Below are 19,204 nucleotides of genomic sequence, written 5' to 3'. Positions count from 1 at the left end.
ACAGGGAGAAGGCAGGAGAATGGAGTTGAGAGGGATGATAAATCAGCCACGATGGTGTGGCAGAGCAGACTTAGTGTGACGAATGGCCTAATTCTGATCCTATTCCTGATAGTTTTATGGTCAATCAGTACTAAGATCCACAGAGACTTTTTTTAAATGGCATTTTTATTTTTCATTTATATTTCTTAGAGATACAACATGGTAACATTTCGGCCCTTTCGGCCCAACAAGGCCAACAAGGCCCAACAAGGCCATTTGTTTGTCCACTCTATCTATGCCACTCAATTTTAAAAACCTCTATCAGATCTCCCCTCTGCCTTTGTCAGTTCAGAGTAAACAACACAAGTTTATTCAGCCTCTCGTGATAGCACACGCTCTCTAATCCAGGCAGCATTCTGGTTATAAAAACAAGGAATCCAGCAGATGCTGGATTACCAGAGCCACACAAACAAAATGCTGGAGGGATCAGCCAGTCAGGCAGCACCGACCAAAATGAATAAACAGTCCATGTTTCAGGCCAAGACCCTTCATCAGAACTGGAAAGGTAGGAGGAAGACTCCAAAATAAAAAGGTAGGTGGAGGGGAGGGACGATAGCAAGAAGGTGATAGGTGAAGCCATGTGGGTAGGAAAGGAATCTGTTAAGAGAAGAGAGTGGATCATAGGAGAAAGGGAAGAAAGATGTGATAGGCAGGTGAGAAGAGGTCAAGTCTGGCTGAGCATACATGGGGGGCAGCATGGGGGGAGAACAGTGAGAAAAGATCTCACAGCTCCTTTTGAAGAGATTTAAACTTCAGAGTCAACATCCCTCAAGGAGACTTCACAGTGGAGCAGAAAATCATAAACACGAGGAAGTCTAGATGCTGGAAATCTAGAGCAACTCACACAAAATGGTGGAGGAACCCTCTTCTACACCCTCTCCAAAGCCTCAATATCCTTCCTACTATAGTGTGATCAGAACTGTATGATGTGACCCAACTAGAGTTTTATAAAGCTGCAACATAACTTCCTGACTTCTGAACTCAGTACCTTAACTAATAGAGGCAAGCATGCCATCCGCCTTAACCAACATATCAACCTATGCAGCCACAAGTATTGAACACTGTCTCATGATTGCATGAACAACACTATATTTCATGGGGCAGCATGGTAACACAATGCTTTACAGTATAGGTGACCCAGGTTCAATTCCCAACACTGCCTGTAAGGAGTTTGTATGTTCTCCCCGTGACCGAGTGGATTTCCTTTGAGCGCTCCGGTTTCCTCCCACAGTCCAAAGATGTACCAGTTGGTAGATTAATTGGTTACTGTAAATCGTCCTCTGATTAGGCTAGAGTTAAACTGGGGGATTGCTGGACACCGTACCTCGAGGGCTGGGGGTGGGGGAATGCTGTTCCAGTCTGCATGTCAATGAAAAAGGAATAAACATTATTGGGACTTACTTGTACAACTTTTCGATGTTTTGGTTCTATTATTGTGTCAGGTCTCCTTTGTTCTAGCTCTGGATGTTGGCGGTTGCCATATTCACAATCAAAGCAAGATTCTGCGTCACCACCATAGTCCATAATCAGCTTCAGCAAGCTGAGGTACTTCATACAAAACATGATTGTTGCTGGGAAGGACGTGGGGTGTGTCGGAATATAGGCATTGATGTTAGCTCCGTAGCTCATTAGCAGCTGGATAATTCTGATGGAGCCGTGTCGGATCGCGACGAGTAATGGGTTTATCAGATCCACATTAGGATTTGCTCCGGCCTTCAGCAGAATTTCCGTAGCCTCCACGTTGTTGTTGTAAACAGCAAAGTACAATACAGAAGTGCGCTTATCTTCAAAAAGTCGTGATCTTTCAGGTGACAAGAGGGCATTTATATTGTAGCCAGCTTCAATCAGCTCCTCCATAACATCCACGTGGTTGTGTTGAGCAGCAAGATGAAGAGGACTTATTCCACTGCGTCTCACCCGCACCTTACTTGTGACTGGGAGCAACATTTCAATCAGGCTGGGTGGGAACAAAACATTGATAACTATCTGTGACACATCAACCATTTCAATACCAGGACATTGCAAACCATCCCAGCAAGCTACAACTCTGCACGGTACAAAAACTGCACTGCAATGGACAGGAAGGACCTACAACGGGTAGTCGAAACTACCCAACACATCATCAGGGTGGAGGGGTGTCATTAAGGACATATATACGGAAAGGAGCCAGTACCATCAGGAAGGACCCCACCCACCCTGCTCATGGACTGTCGGTCCCACTCCCGTCAGGGAGGAGGCTACGTAGCATCCACACCAGGACCACCAGACTCAAAAACAGTTACTTTCCCAAGCAGTAAGGCTGATCAACACCTCCACCCACTAACCCACCCACCACACCCCCAACCACCACTACTTTATCATTTCCTGTCAGAGTCACCTTATGTACAGACACTCCTGTACCTAGTGTCACTTTATGGAAATACAATCAATCTATGTATATAAGCTATCTTATGTACTTATATTTATTGTGTTGTTTGTGCTGTATCAAATCTGGAGTAACGATTATGTACTGGAAATTATATTAAAAAATCACAAATCTTGGATCTTACTCATGTTATTAACTTGTGGCTGCAATCAGGAAGGTCAATTACTCTTAGAAATGACCTCACACTCCTACGTGGGGCTCCTCTCCATGGGTGCAATTCCCCTTGGAGATCACAGACAGAGTACTGTGGTCCACAGCCGCCAAGATAGACCTCCTCATTGAGTTCCATCCCCTGGAGGAAGGAGGGGAGGCTACATAACTCAGTCCTGGCAGTTGAGTGTAAGGAAGGACCGTCACCTACCCTGTGCAGGCGGGATGCCGGGCCTTCATCAGCGCATCGATAACAAGGTCAGTTCGTGATATGGAGTGACTGGAGCGAGGCTCGGGAGGGCAGGAGGGCCACCAGAGAGTTGGCTGAAGAGGCAGAAAAGGGCAGCTTTTGGCTGTGGCTGAGGAGGAAGGACAGAAACTGGGGGTCCAACCAGCCCCAGTGGAAGCTGACGCCTCTGCCAGCAGGAGATGCACCAGGGCTAAGGGAGCGAGACATCGATAAGCGGTGGTCCCTGGCTGGTGCAGCATCAGGCCACTAAGGGCACTGTTGGAGGTGTGGTAGGCTGCAATGCCCAGATGGAAACATCTTGCTATAAATCTCAGTGTGTGGCTAGTGGACTCACTGTCTCAAGTTAATTGCATAAGGGGTGGCCTCGGTGTGTAAAATGAACTCAATAGACAATAGGTGCAGAAGTAAACCATTTGGCCCTTCAAGCCTGCACTGCCATTCTGAGATCATGGCTGATCATCTACTATCAATACCCAGTTCCTGCCTTGTTCCCATATCCCTTGATTCCCCTATCCATAAGATACCTATCTAGCTCCTTCTTGAAAGCATCCAGAGAATTGGCCTCCATTGCCTTCCGAGGCAGTGCATTCCAGATCCCCACAACTCTCTGGGAGAAGAAGATTTTCCTTAACTCTGTCCTAAATGACCTACCCCTTGTTCTCAAACCATGCCCTCTGGTACTGGACACTCCCAGCATCTGGAACATATTTGCTGCCTCTATCTTGTCCAATCCCTTAATAATCTTATGTTGCAATCAGATCCCCTCTCAATCTCCTTAATTCCAGCGTGTACAAGCCCAGTCTCTCTAACCTCTCTGCGTAAGACAGTCCAGACATCCCAGGAATTAACCTCGTGAATCTACGCTGCACTTCCTCTACAGCCAGGATGTCCTTCCTTAACCCTGGAGACCAAAACTGTGCACAATACTCCAGGTGTGGTCTCACCAGGGCTCTGTACAAATGCAAGAGGATTTCCTTGCTCTTGTACTCAATTCCCTTTGTAATAAAGGCCAACATTCCATTAGCCTTCTTCACTGCCTGTTGCACTTGCTCATTCACCTTCATTGACTGATGAACAAGGACTCCTAGATCTCTTTGTATTTCTCCCTTACCTAACTCTACACCATTCAGATAATAATCTGCCTTCCTGTTCTTACTCCCAAAGTGGATAACCTCACACTTATTCACATTAAACTTCATCTGCCAAGTATCTGCCCACTCACCCAGCCTATCCAAGTCACCCTGAATTCTCCTAACATCCTCATCACATGTCACACTGCCACCCGGCTTAGTATCATCAGCAAACTTGCTGATGTTATTCTCAATGCCTTCATCTAAATCGTTGATGTAAATCGTAAACAGCTGTGGTCCCAATACCGAGCCCTGTGGTACCCCACTAGTCACCACCTGCCATTCCGAGAAACACCCATTCACCGCTACCCTTTGCTTTCTATCTGCCAACCAGTTTTCTATCCATGTCAATACCTTCCCCCCAATGCCATGAGCTCTGATTTTACCCACCAATCTCCTATGTGGGACCTTATCAAATGCCTTCTGAAAATTCGGGTTCTGAATTCTGAGTTCAGGTAAACTCCTTGTTACCTGAACAGTTTTCCTGACAATTTTACACTGAAGCTCAACAAATAAACATTTGATGAAATGATTAGTGAAACCATGATAGATGCAGAAGAGGTTTACCAGGATGCTGCCTGAAATAGTGAGAACGTGCTCTTACAAGAGGTTAGACCATAAGACCACATGACAGAGGAGCAGAATTAGGCCGTTCAGAGTCTGCTCTGCCATTCTATCATAGCTGATTCCAGATCCCACTCTTCCCCATACACCTGTCTTCTCACCATATTGTTTGATGCCCTAACTGATCATGAAACAATTAAATATATCCATGGATTTGACCTTCACTGCAATTTGTGAGAGCATTCCACCGATTCACTACTCTCTGGCTAAAAATATTCCTCTTTACCTCTATTCTAAAAGGTTGCCCCTCAATTTTGCACTCTAGTTCTGGATACCCCTGCCCTAGGAACCATCCTCTCTACATCCATCCCATCTTGTCCTTTCAACATTAAATAGGTTTTAATGATACTCCGAAACATTCTTTTAAAAACCAGTAAGTCCAGTAATCCAGCCCAAAATTTCCAAACGCTCCTCATATGTTAACCCCTTCCTTCATTCTCACAAACATCCTCATGAACATCCTCTGGACTCTCTCCAATGACAACTCATCTTTTCTGAGATATGGGGCCCAAAACTGTTGACAATACTCCAAGTGCAGCCTGACTAATGTCTTATAAAGGCTCAGCTTTATCTCCTTGCTTTTGTATTCTATTCTCCTTGAAATAATGTCAACATTGCATTTGCCTTCTTTATCACAGACTCTACCAGTAAATTAACCTTCTGAGTGTCTTGCACGAGGACTCCCAATTCCCTCTGCACCTCTAATGTTTGAATATTCTCCCCATTTAGATAATAGTCTGCATTATTGTTCCTTTTACTAAAATGCATTATCATACATTTCCCAACACCATATTCCATCTGCCACTATTTTGTCCATTCTTCCAATTTATCCAAGTCCTGCTGCAATCACATTGCTTCCTCAGCATTACCTACCCCTCCACCTATCTTCGTATCATCCACAAACTTTGCCACAAAACCATCAATTCCATTATCTAAATCATTGGCAAACAATGTGAAAAGTAGCGGTCCAAATACTGACCCCTGAGAAACACCACTAGTCACTGGCAGCCCACCAGAAAAGACATTTCATTCCCACTCGCTGCTTCCTGCCTGTCATCCATTCCTCTATGAATGCCAGTATCTTTCCTGTAACGCCACAGGATTTTATCTTGGATGAACTTGGGTTGTTTTCTCCGGAGTGGTGGAGATCGATGGGAGATCTTTCAAAGGTTTATAAGGCTATGAGGGACATAGATAGAGTAGACAGACAGTATCTTTTTTCCCAGGATTAAAATGTCAAAATACCAGAGGCCATGTTTTTAAGGTGAGAGGGGAAACATTCAAAGGAGAATTGAGGGGTAAGTGTTTTACACAGAATTACAAATTTGTTTGGTTTGGCACAACATTGTGGGCTGAAGGGCCTGCTCGTATGCTGTACTGTCCTGTGTTCTCTGTTCTAAACACTGTAATATAAACAAGTAAGAATTTAACTTTGATTGACGTCCTGAAATATTTAATATAAGGCTTTCATCTGACACTGATGAAGTGGTCACTCTTCCGTCTGTCACCCAGAGCATGTTCTATCATGGACTTCTCCAAGACTGAGTAATTAGTTCTAATAATGGTGAACAGGAGATCATTGCATGAACTAGATGCAGGAATGTGTTAACAATGAACAGATGACCCAGTTCACTGGTGGATGATGTAAATGTTTTTATGTATTAGGTTTCTAAAGAGTTGGTATAAATATTTATCTTGATGATAGCAAGACCTTAAATTAGTGCTCACAAATATGTTCATGAATCTATATTCTCCTCACCATCGAGGGCACCTTTAAAAGTTGATTCCTCAAAAAGGCAGCATTCATCATCAAGGGCCACCATCACGCAGGACATGCCCTCTTCTCATCGGTACCATCAGGGAGGAGGTACAGGAGCCTGAAGACACTCACTCAATGATTAAGGAACAGCTTCTGCCATCAGGTTTCAGAATGGACAATGAACCCCTGAACACTACCTCACCTATTTTTGTTCTCTTTTTGCACTACTTATTTAACTAGAATTTTTATATATATTTCTTATTGTAAGTTATAGTTTTATTGTATAGTTTGTATTGTAATGTACTGCTGCCACAAAACAACAATTTTCACAACATCTGCCAGTGAGATTGAACCTGATTCTGATTTTGCTAAAGCAGATCCAAACCAAGTTTAGCAAATCACTTCTTGGCTTATCTTTCTTTTAAATGAAAATATCAAAAGGTCAGTTCAAGTCCCAGAGCCCATGCCCAAGTCCACAGTAATTCAAACATTTTCAGTTCAGGCAGTTGTGCCTCGTCAACTTACTCCATGTTGCCTTTGGCAGCTGCGATGTGAAGGGGCAGCCAGCCGTCCTTGTTTCCCTTGTTTGCATCAGCATTTTGTGAAAGGAGAAATTCCACAACGTCGGTATGCTCATTCTTGCTGGCTTCATACAATGCTGAGGCGTTATCACTGGCTTGGGTGTTGACATAAGCACCTGAGCAGAGTGGAACAGCAATATTATTAACACAACGATCATCGCAAAGAGTTGCATTGTGTAATCAATGGTAGAATTTTATGGTTCATCATGCTCACAGTGTCTGAAATAAAAAACTATAAGCCATAGGTGCAGGATTAGGCTATTCAGGCCATCAAGTCTGCTCCATCATTCTATCATGGCTGATTTATCTTCCCTCTCAACCCCATTCTCCAACCTTCTCTCCATAACCTTTGATGCCTTGACTGACGAAGAATCTGTCAGTATACCCAAAGGAACAGGCCCTTCAGCCCGTGATGCTACTGGGACAGCATCCAAGGGAATAAAGTGAGGAAGGAACTTTCCAACCGAGCAATGTTTTCTAAAGTTCACTGAGTGAGGAGATTTCTGAAATTCACTGATTGAGGAGATTTCTGAAATTCACTGAGTGAGGAGATTTCTGAAATTCACTGAGTGAGGAGGTTTCTGAAATTCACTGAGTGAGGAGGTTTCTAAAATTCACTGAGTGAGGAGGTTTTGGAAATTCACTGAGTGTGGAGGTTTCTGAAATTCACTGAGAGAGGAGGTTTCTGATGTTCATTGATTGAGGAGGTTTTGGAAATTCACTGAGCGAGGAAGTTTTGCAAATTCACTGAGTGAGGAGGTTTCGGAAATTCACTGAGTGAGGAGGTTTCTGAAATTCACTGAGTGAGGAGGTTTCTGAAATTCACTGAGTGAGGAGGTTTCTAAAATTCACTGAGTGAGGAGGTTTTGGAAATTCACTGAGTGTGGAGGTTTCTGAAATTCACTGAGAGAGGAGGTTTCTGATGTTCATTGATTGAGGAGGTTTTGGAAATTCACTGAGCGAGGAAGTTTTGCAAATTCACTGAGTGAGGAGGTTTCGGAAATTCACTGAGTGAGGAGGTTTCTGAAATTCACTGAGTGAGGAGGTTTCTGAAATTCACTGAGTGAGGAAGTTTTGGAAATTCACTGAGCGAGGAAGTTTCTGAAGTTCACTGAGTGAGGAGGTTTCTGAAATTCACTGAGTGTGGAGGTTTCTGAAATTCACTGAGCGAGGAAGTTTTGGAAATTCACTGAGTGAGGAGGTTTCGGAAATTCACTGAGTGAGGAGGTTTCGGAAATTCACTGAGTGAGGAGGTTTCTGAAATTCACTGAGCGAGGAAGTTTTGGAAATTCACTGAGTGAGGAGGTTTTGGAAATTCACTGAGTGAGGAGGTTTCTGAAATTCACTGAGTGAGGAGGTTTCTGAAATTCACTGAGTGAGGAGGTTTCTGATGTTCACTGAGTGAGGAGGTTTTGGAAATTCACTGAGTGAGGAGGTTTCTGAAATTCACTGAGTGAGAAGTGCAGGAAAAACCTTTCACCCCTTTGTTCTGACTTTGCTGGTACCAAAACGGAAAGACCACTGCTTTCAGGGAATTTCAAGCCACCTTGCTCAGTTTATTAACTGGCACACACTGAAGTGGATTGAATGTCAGGCAGGCAAACCAGGAGTTCACCATTTTAGCAGCCAGAACAAAGAGGGTTAAGGGAGACTCTGGAAGGTCCAGCAAGCTCTGAGCTCCAACTGGAGATGTAACTTATTAACCACAAGATACAGAGAAGTAACCAAGTGATGGGAGACTAGCTGCTGCAGGCAGAGTTATGATGCATTCAAGGGCACATGCAGCATTATTTACCACAGAACTTCAAAGAGGGTTTGATCCGGATCATGGGTATCGCCAGGATGAATTCTGCTTGTTCTTCCTGTTGGCCAGGATGGATCTATCTCAGAGTCAAGGACAGTGGAAGTAGACAAATCAATTGTCTTCATTCTTGCCATGTGGTTGAAGGAATGGAGGCTGCCATTTTGTGAAGCTGCTCTGTAACCTCCATTTTGTGGCTGTCTTGTGAGGTGGTTTTGCTCAGGAATAGCTATATCAACATGTTTTAAAGTGGATACAATGATGCTCCTGATAATCTGCTGAACTAGAAGTCAGTTCCAGGTAAGAAGTTGTTTGTGAGGTGTTCTCTGGTACAATAGACCGTGCAGGTTTACGAACAGGGGAGCCTGTGTCTGACCTGAGTAACTGGAACCTCACAACTGACTGATCTGCTCTGATTCACATCACAAGCTGTTACTTGCGAGAAGGGCAGTTATACAATGCTAGCTAATGGGAAGGTGACGCACGTTAGCCAGGTAGGCCAGAGCTGACGAGATCGAAACGCAGCATTTGAACTGATACGAATGCAAAGTGACAAGAGCTTTGCAGACTGGCTATCAGAAAGAAGCCCTCTCTACCCCCGTGCCAGGGACTGGGAGAAGAAAGTTTAATCATTTGGCCAATGAAAGATCTCTATTTCAGTGATATAAATCGGAGAGGTGAGTATTGGTACAGAGGGAAGAATAGAATTCATGTTTTAAATTGCTGGCCTGGGGTTAAGATAGTTATGTTAATATTTTGTGCAGAGACAATAAAGTGTAAGTTTGGAGCAATTAAAAGTTGTGTAGTTAATTATCTAACCTATATGAGTTGATGTAAGTCAACATCCCTGTGATCGACTGTGTGTGATACCTCGAGTGCTCCACTCTCCTCCCACATGCTAAAAACAAGCTGGTTAATTGGCAAATTAGCAAATGTAAATTGCCTCTAGTGTAGGCGGGGACAGAGCTGATAGGAAAGCCAGAGGAAGGGGTGATGTAACAAGCAGCCGCTCTTGTTCAGAAAAGGGAGCAAGATAGAGGTTCCCTTGACCACCATATTCTATAGCTTCCTCTGACTCAGTAAAGGTAATATTGGATTATACAGCATCTAACATCGGCCAACATATATAAAGGATTATTAAACATGATAATGCCTGCGCCATTTTGAATTAGCCCATCTCTCTGCACCAGAGATTCACCAGGTTGATTCCAGGGATGAAGTGGGTAGCTTCTGAGGAGAGATTGAGTCAGATGGGACAATACTCTGGAATTCAGAAGAATGAGAGGAGAATTTACAGAAACATATAAAATTATGAAACTGATAGCTAGGGATTGCAAGACCCTGTTTGACGTTGTTAATGTAGAATAGTGCAAGTCTGAATCACTGGTTCATTGGAGAAACCGATGGGGGGGGGGGGAGCTGCATGGTCTTAATTGTGCAGAACAGGCCCCCAAGCCGCAGGATCACCTGATGCAGCCACCCAGGGCAGGAGTCGCCAGAGGTGGTGTGGTGTGGCGGGCATCCATGCTGGGTTTGGGACAGGTCACTACCATCACTGCTATTCTCCAGTGTTCGCTCAGTGAAAAACAAGCTGGATTGTGATCATCTGCGGCTGCACTAGTACGTGGTGATCAGACTGCCATGGGCTTGTTCTTGCTGACAAACCATCAACACTGGTGACACTCGATGTTCACCGCTATAGTGATTATATGTGCTTCGTGCTGTGTGTGACTGTGGCCTCTGAGTTTTGCACTGTGGTCTCAGATGAAAGCTGTTTCGTTTGGCTGGATTCACCAGTATTCATGTATGACTGAACGACAATTAAACTTGAACTTGAATTTGAAGATAGAGGCTGGAAAGTTGTTGCTACTGGTGTGTGAGACTGAATCTTGCAGGCATGACCCCAAAATTGGGGGGGATGGGGGGATTAATTTACGATGGAGATGAGGAGAGTAGTAAATCTGTGGAATTCTCTGCCCAGGGAAACAATAGAGGCTATGTCATTAGATATACATAAAATACAGTTCGAAAGATTTTTGTATGACAGGGAGATTAAGGATTATGGGAGAAAGGAGAGGTTTTTGTACAGCAGGGGGATTAAGGATTATGGGGAAAGGAGAGGTTTTTGTACAGCAGTGGTATTAAGGATTATGAGGGAAAGGCAGGTAACTAGAGCTGAGACGTTAGCTGGATCAATCATGATTATTGAAATGCAGAGCAGGCTCAATGGGCCAGATGGCCAACTCCTGCTCTTAGTTTTGATGTCTCATGTGTTTGCATAATTTCCAGAGTAGTGAATCGTCCTCCTCTTCAACCGTTTATCCGTCCCTTCTAAACCTGCTCTCACCCCTCTGACAGAGTGCAATGTAGATCATAAAAACTCACTGCTCAGTAAACTCTCTCCTCATTTTAGCCTCCAACCTAATGTATGAACATCAATGTCTCCAACTTCTGGTAATTTTATTCTCCTCCCTCTTTCCTGTTTTCAGTTCCCAACTCCAGCCTCTTACTCCTCCTCCTCAGCTGCTCGGTGAGGATATTCCCCATCCCCATTCCCTGCCTTTCCCTTCCCAACCCCGGCTCCCCTTTTACCCCTTCTCTTCCCCTCACCTGCCATTCAACTTCCCCTGGTGCTCATCCTCCTCTCCTCTCTCCTCTCCTATCAGATTCCTTCCTCTTCAGCCCTTTGCCTTTTCCACCTATCGCCTCCCAGGTTCTAACTTCATCCCCCCCACTCCCACCCACCTGGCTTCACCTATCAACTTCTAGCTTGTCCTCATTACCCTCCCCCACCTTTTTATTCTGGCTTCTTCAGCCTGAAGTGTCGACTGTTTATATGTCTCCACAGATGCTGCCTGACCTGCTGAGTTCTCCAGTGTTGTCTTTGTTTCTCTCCTCATTTTGCCTTTTACCAATTGTCTTCCAGCTTGGCATCCTTTGATGACCAAATCCTTGCAGTAGAAGACCTCATAGTCTGGTGTCCATTCTCACTAACACACTGCCAGATAGTTGCACTTACCACACTTGACAAGAAAACGTGAGGCTTCCAGTTGTCCACTCTGAGCCGCAACAAACAATGGAGTGACTCCATAGGCATTTGTTGACTCAATCTTGGCACCGGCGGTGATCAGAGTTTCAATGATGTCCAGGTCATTCCGTACAACGGCCTCGTGAAGAGCAGTCCACCCGCGGTTGCAGCGGTGATTCACATCAGCATTGAACTTAACCAGCAATTTCACAACCTCCACATTTTCATTTTCACAGGCTGTAGAAAAAGAAATCAAAAAGCAAAATTAATATGTGCTGACAAAATTGGGGACATTGTGCTGCACAATATATGCATTTTTTAATTCTATTTTATTAATTTATTTGTGGTAATGCGATGGTTTCTGGTTAATTGGGGCATCAGTTAATTGGTGCAGCTGCTTATTCAAGACAACTCTCAAAGCACAAAAACTAATCGAGAAAATTGTCAGGGTTCCCTTAATTTATTTGGGACACTATGCCACTTAACTTGGACAGGAGACTGTTGCTGAACGGATACTAACTAGAGTTAGTCAGGTGCACTTGTGCGGCCATTAGACGCAACACCATGCTTCAAGCAAAGTTTTTATATTGTGTTAGTTGCATATGCAGCCACTAATTGGATCAAAATATACTAGTCTGAGGTGTCCCAATGAACTGGAATCCTCTGTATTTTGTTTAATGTACTGGGTGTGATATACGTTGTGTGACACCCGAGCCAACAGGCTGGTCCTGCACTTATTTTCACTTGGCATGATTAACTTATTATTATTTGATTATTTATGGTTTTATTTTGCTATATTTCTTCACTATTCTTGGTTGGTGCAGCTGTAACGAAACCCAATTTCCCTCAGTATCAATAAAGTATGTCTGTCTGTCTGGTCCAGAGGAATGTTGTTTCATTTGGTTCTTTCTATGTACTGTCAGATGGCAATAAACTTGAACTTGATAGAGTTTTAGTGGTTGAAGCACAAATTGAAAAGTTATTTGGTTGTCGTGTAAAATGAATGCAATAATTTAAAGTGGGAAATTAGGATAACTTTGTTCATTGCTTATGGTCATGTCTGACCAGACCTGACTGCGTTGCCCATCCAGAATTGGAAAGAGATGCTCAGTTCCCTTCCACAAACCTTTTGCAGTGTCATTGGGTGCTAGTTCTCCCAGTTGGGCCCAATGAAGGAATGGCCACCTGTTTCCTAGGCAGGATAGTGTGTGACCCTGAGGGGCACCTGAGACTGGTTAACACAGTAGCCCAGTTCATTTCCCTCTGCTGCCTTTAAGGAATTTGTGCATTCTCTCCGTGATGGCATGGATTTCCTCCAGCCACTCCGGTTACCTCCCACAGTCCAAAGACATACTGGTTGGAAGGTTAATTGGTCATTGTAAATTGTCCCATGATTAGGCGAGGATTAAATCAGGGGATTGTTGGGGGTGTGGCTTGAAGGGCCAGGCTGTATCTCAATAAATAAGCAACTAAGTCACTAGTTCAAGCTGCCATATACCACCAAACAAAACAATACTCCCCCAGACCAAGGTGCACAACACAATATATCTCTCACACATAAAGTAATATTACTGCCATTAAGCTAACAAATGATAAAATGCATTTATGACACAAGTTACAAAGTAAATAGTATAATGCCTCTGACACTTACAACGTGATGAGACTTGGGTGCTGGCAAGGTGTTCAGTAGTCTCACGGTCTGGGGGAAGAAGTTGTTTTTCATCCTAAAAGTTCTTGTCCTAATGCTAGAGTACCTCCTGCCTGATGGTAGGGTGTTAATGAGATTGTTGGAAGGATGAGCCGGGTTGTTGACAATGCTAAGGCCCTGTGTACATGTATACAGTGCTCCTGATAAACATCTCTGATGGGTGGAAGAGACACTGTGATAATTCTCTTATCAGTCCATACAGTTCTTCGTAGGGTCTTGTGGTCAAATGTTTTGCAATTCCTGCCAGGTATTTCACTGTATAAAAGACTACTTATCATGAAGGGCTCCAGAAGCAGTTTTTCTTCTAAATGCTGGAGGTTGCAGTGTTGGTACATAATTGATTTACTTGTTTATTCTATGTTTTATTTTATTAATTATTATTTTTTCTCTCTGCTAGATTATGTATTGCATTGAACTGCTGCTGCTAAGTTAACAAATTTCACGCCACATGCTGAATCATAAACCTGACTCTGATTCTGATCCACATTTTGCAAGTGCATAGTATGCACCCTTGACAGAACCCACAAAAGCTTTCAACACTTATCGGCTAATCCATTGCAATCTGTGTTTGGGAATGGTTTATAGAGGCAATACATAAACTGAAGAAGAGTGTTGGTTACCTTTGTAGAGTGCTGTTTCTTTGGTCTTATTGGTGATATCACATTCCGCCCCAGCTTCCAGTAAACAAGTCAGACACTCCACGTATCCTCGGGATGTTGCTAAATATAGAGCTGTTTCCTCTCTCAGCGTCCGACAATCCACCGTTCCAGGATAAGCTGTTTACAGTAAATCAAGTAAACATTTCAACTCAGCTAAGCAAAGATGTGCTGGCATTGGAGAGGGTCCAGGAGGTTCATGAGAATTACCCCAGGAACGAAAGGGTTAACATATAAGGAACATGTACTTTGGTGACAACTTACAATAATCAATTAACCTACAACTGGTACATCTTTGGACTGTGCGAAGAAACCAGAAGACATGGAGAAAACCCACACAGTCCATGTTGACTGCTTACGTATGATTGAACTCTGAGCTTTGACATCCTGAGCTGTGATAGCGTCACGCCACAGCAGTCCCCGTAGATATTTCCCAAAATGCAATGTCTAACACCAGAGGACAGCTTCAGAAAACAGGGATATCCCCTTAAAGTGGAGACGGGGAGGCAAGTAGTGAACCTGTGGAATTCATTGCCACGGATGGCTGTGGAAGCCAGATCATTGGGTATATTCAGAGCAGAGGTTGATAGGTTCTCAATTAATCAGAGTGTCAAAGACTATGAGGAGAAGGCAAGAGAATGGGGTTGAGAGGGTTAATAAACCAGCTAAGATGGCAGAGCGGACATGATTGGCCAAATGCCCTATGTCTTACGGTGGGTTATGGTCTTATTACAGCACAGTACAGCTTTTCAGGCCGTGACTCTGTGCAAACCTTTAAACCTACTCCAAGATCAGTCCGCAATCTCACCACTTTCTGAGTGAAGAGGTTGCCCCTCACGTTCCCCTTGCACCTTATTTCCCTAAGACAAAGTTAGGAATCAAAAGGTTGAGCATGGTGTGACTAGTGTCCTCATCTGCATATACTTCAATGCAAGAAGTATCGTAGGAAAGGCGGATGATAGTGCTGAAGACAAGGCAGCTGGTTTTACAAACTGAAGCAATGTGCAGTGAGGAGAGGCAGTTGACAGGGCAAAATTGCAGTCAACAGAATGAGTTGCAATGTAAAGATGGACAAAATCAACCAAAGGTGTTGTATTTGAATGTGTGCAGTACACAGAATAAAGTAGATGAACTTGCAGCACAGTTACAGATTGGCAGGTATGATGTCGTAGGCATCACTGAATCATGGCAGGGAGCTTAATGTCCAAGGATACACATTGTATCAAAAAGACAGGGAGGAAGGCAGAGGGGTCGGCATTGCTCTGATGGTAATAAATGAAATGAAATCATTAGAAAATGGTGACATATGAAAGTGTTAAAAATATGGATAGAGCTAAGTAACTGCAAGAGTAAAAAGAACCTGCAGGGAGTTGTATACAGAACCCAGAACAGTAATAAGGATGTAATCTACAAATTACAACAGGCGATCGAAAATGCATGCCAAAAGGGCAATGGCAAATAGACATGGGGGGCTTCCCATGCAGGTAGATTGGGAAAATCGATTACAGGAGAGAGAATTTCTAGAGTGTTTCTGAGATGGCTTTTCAGAGCAGCTCATGGTTGAACCTGCCACAGGTTGAGATATTCTGGACTGGGTGTTCTGCAATGAACCAGAGCTGATCAGAGAGCTGGAGGTAAAAACTTTCAGGGACAAGTGATCATAATATGATCAAGTTCACCCTGAAATTTAAGAAGGGGAAGCTAAAGTCAGATGTATCAGTATTACAGTCAAGCAAAGTGGAATTACAGAGGCATGAGAAAGAAATTGGCCAGAACTTGAAATCAGAGGGATCTTGGGGTCCGAGGCCATAGGACACTCAAAGCTGCTGTGTAGGTTGACCTGTGACTAAGAAAGCATACGGTGCATTGGCCTTCATCAATCCTGGGATTGAGTTTAGGAGCCAAGAGGTAATGTTGCAGCTATATAGGACCCTGGTCAGACCCCACTTGGAGTACTGTGCTCAGTTCTGGTCGCCTCACTACAGGAAGGATGTGGAAACCATAGAAAGGGTGCAGAGGAGATTTACAAGGGTGTTGCCTGGATTGGGGAGCATGCCGTATGAGAATAGGTTGACTGAACTTGGCCTTTTCTCCTTGGAGCGACGGAGGATGAGGGGTGACCTGATAGAGGTGTGTAAGATGATGAGAGGCATTGATCGTGTGGATAGTCAGAGGCTTTTTCCCAGGGCTGCCACAAGAGGTCACAGTTTTAGGGTGCTTGGAAGTAGGTACAGAGGAGATTCAGGGGTAAGTTTTTTTTACTCAGGGTGCTGAGTGCGTAGAACAGGCTGCCGGTGATGGTGGTGGAGGCAGAAATGATAGGGTCATTTAAGAGGCTCCTGGACAGGTATATGGACCTCAGAAAAACAGAGGGCTATGGGTAAGCCTAGGTAATTTCTCAGGTAAGGACACGTTCGGCACAGCTTTGTGGCCAAAGGGCCTGTATTGTGCTTGAAGCACCATCAATAACTCTTGGAGATGGGAGGCGAATGATAGGCTTTTATTAGCTGCAAGAGACCACCACACAACATCCTGGAGACTGAGGGAGGAGCAGTGCCTCCAATCACCTTTATACAGGAGTCTGTGGGAGGAGCCACAGGAGCAGTCAGCGGGGGGGCATGTCCAGACAGGTATATGTAGTTCACCACATTCACCCCCACTTTGTTTTAAAAGAGAGTCCCCATGGGGCAAAGTTTCTTACAAGTATATTTACAAGTCAAGTCTATCAGGTGGTCGAATCTGTCGCTGCGATCTACGTAGCACCGGCTGTGATTGCACAGGTGCCGGTGGTGATTGCACCGGAGATGGTGGTTGTGCTGGTTCCGGCCTGACTTGAGGTGTCAGCCCACTAGGCGTCAGTAATCCCACATGTGTGTGCTAGGTGCCCAGTATGGGAGTGTCATGAGGAGTCTGTGTAGGGCTTGGTGTGCGCGGTGTCTCATGGGTATACACCCTGGTGGGTACGGGATTCACAGTCACCGTGGAGTGATCGGGGTAGGGGTCTGGTGCTCCTGCGGGCGCCAGGTCGCAGACGGAGACCGTGTCCTCCTGCCCATCAGGTAAGACCATGTAGGCATACTGGGGGTTCGCATGAAGTAGGTGAACCTTCTCGACCATCGGGGAGTATCTATTGCTCCTCACATGTTTCCGGACCAGCACTGGCCCCGGGGATGTCAGCCAAGCCAGTAGGGTGGTCCCAGTAGCAGACTTCCTGGGAAAAGAAAAGAGTCGTTCATGAGGGGTGGCATTGGTGGACGTACATGACAGGGAGAGGATAGAGTGGAGTGCCTCTGGGAGGACCTCCTGCCAGCGAGAGACCGGCAATCCCTTTGACCTAAGGGCTAAAAGTGTGGCCTTCCACACTGTGGCATTCTCCCTCTCCACCTGTCCATTTCCCCGGGGATTATAACTCGTGGTCTGACTAGTAGCAATGCCCCTAGCTAGCAAGTACCGGCGCAGCTCATCACTCATAAAGGAGGACCCTCTATCACTGTGGATATAGCAGGGATATCCGAGCAGAGTGAAGAGCTGGCGCAGGGCTTTTATGACGGATGCAGCAGTGGTATCGGGGCAGGGGATGGCAACGGGGAACCGCGGGTACTCGTCAATTATGTTGAGAAAGTAGACATTGTGGTCAGTGGAGGGAAGGGGGCCCTTAAAGTCGACACTCAGTCGCTCAAAGGGGCGGGTGGCCTTGATAAGTTGTGCCTTTTCAGGACGGTAGAAGTGTGGTTTGCACTCAGCGCAGATTTGGCAATCCCTGGTCATCGTCCTGAAATCGGGTGACCCCCGGGTGGCAAAGATGTGCATGGAGGGCGTATAGCCGGTCGAGCTGCGCGCTGGCACATGTTCCCCGGGATAGGGCATCAGGGGGCTCATTGAGCCTTCCAGGCCGGTACAGGATATCATAGTTGTAGGTGGAGAGTTCTATTCTCCACCACAAAATTTTATCATTTTTGATTTTGCCCCACTGTTGGTTGCTGAACATGAATGCAACTGAGCGCTGGTCGGTCAGCAAGGTGAACCTTTTGCTGGCGAGATAGTGCCTCCAGTGCCTAACAGCCTCCACTATGGCCTGGGCTTCTTTCTCCACCATGGAGTGCTGAATTTCAGAGCCTTGAAAGGTATGAGAAAAGAATGCCACCGGCTTTCCTGATTGAGGGTAGCAGCCAGCGCGAAGTCGGAGGTGTCACTCTCTACTTGGAAGGGAGCATGCATCGTTGCTTTGGCAATGTCCCCTTTAATGTGGCTGAAGGCCGCGCGGGCCTCGGCTGACAGGGGAAATGCGGTGGACTTGACCAGGGGGCGGGCCTTGTCTACGTAGTGAGGGACCCATTGGGTGTAATAGGAAAAGAAGCCCAGGCACCGTTTGAGGGCTCTGAGGGTGGTGGGAAGAGGGAGTTCCAACAGGGGGCGCATACAGTCGGGGTCAGGGCCAATGACCCTGTTCTCCGTGACACACCCAAGGTTAGCAAGTCAGGTGGTTCCGAACACACACTTGTCCCTGTTATAGGTGAGGTTAAGAGCTTTGGCCGCTTGGAAAAATCGTTGGAGGTTAGCGTCGTGATCCGGCCAGTCATGACCGCAGATGGTGATGTTATCCAGATATGGGAACGTGGCCTTCAGTTGGCACTGGTCCACCATCCGGTCCATTTCCCTCTGGAAGACAGAGACACCATTCGTGACACTGAAGAGGACGCGCAGGAAGTGATAGAGCCTGCCGCCCACCTCGAAGGCGGTGTAGGGGCGGTCCTCTGGGCAGATGGGGAGCTGGTGATAAGCGGATTTCAGATCTATGGTCAAGTACACCTTGTACTGAGCTATCTGATTGACCATATCCGCGATGCGGGGTAGGGGGTACGCGTCAAGCTGCGTGAACCTATTGATGGTCTGGCTATAGTCCACGACCATCCTATTTTTCTGCCCGGTCCAAACAACAACTACCTGGGCCCTCCAAGGACTTGTACTTGGCTCAATGATCCCCTCCCTGAGCAGCCGCTGCACCTCTGACTGAATGAAGGCCCTGTCCCCTGCGCTGTACCTCCTGCTTTTA

The 19,204-nt window shown here is 45.4% G+C and overlaps 1 protein-coding gene across 2 annotated transcripts in view; it reads right to left on the bottom strand.

Annotated features, from left to right (window-relative positions):
* Positions 1-210: 210 nt before the first annotated feature.
* Positions 211-19,204, bottom strand: part of asb2a.1 (ankyrin repeat and SOCS box containing 2a, tandem duplicate 1) — a 44,271-nt gene continuing 25,277 nt past the window's right edge. Inside the window, exons 4-7 of one of the 2 annotated variants that reach the window (XM_059962671.1) lie at positions 14,116-14,271; positions 11,779-12,024; positions 6,903-7,074; positions 211-1,996 (exon numbers count right to left, since the gene is read on the bottom strand). In XM_059962671.1, the coding sequence (XP_059818654.1) occupies positions 1,324-1,996; positions 6,903-7,074; positions 11,779-12,024; positions 14,116-14,271 (1,247 nt within the window). In that variant the 3' untranslated portion in view covers positions 211-1,323. The remainder of the gene's footprint in view (positions 1,997-6,902; positions 7,075-11,778; positions 12,025-14,115; positions 14,272-19,204) is intronic. The other variant, XM_059962662.1, reaches the window with a different exon arrangement.

Source organism: Hypanus sabinus, chromosome 2, assembly GCF_030144855.1.
Source record: "Hypanus sabinus isolate sHypSab1 chromosome 2, sHypSab1.hap1, whole genome shotgun sequence".
NCBI classification, from domain to species: Eukaryota; Metazoa; Chordata; class Chondrichthyes; order Myliobatiformes; family Dasyatidae; genus Hypanus; species Hypanus sabinus.
Note: the sequence above shows the minus strand (reverse complement) of the source record. Positions and strands in the feature narration are given on the sequence as shown.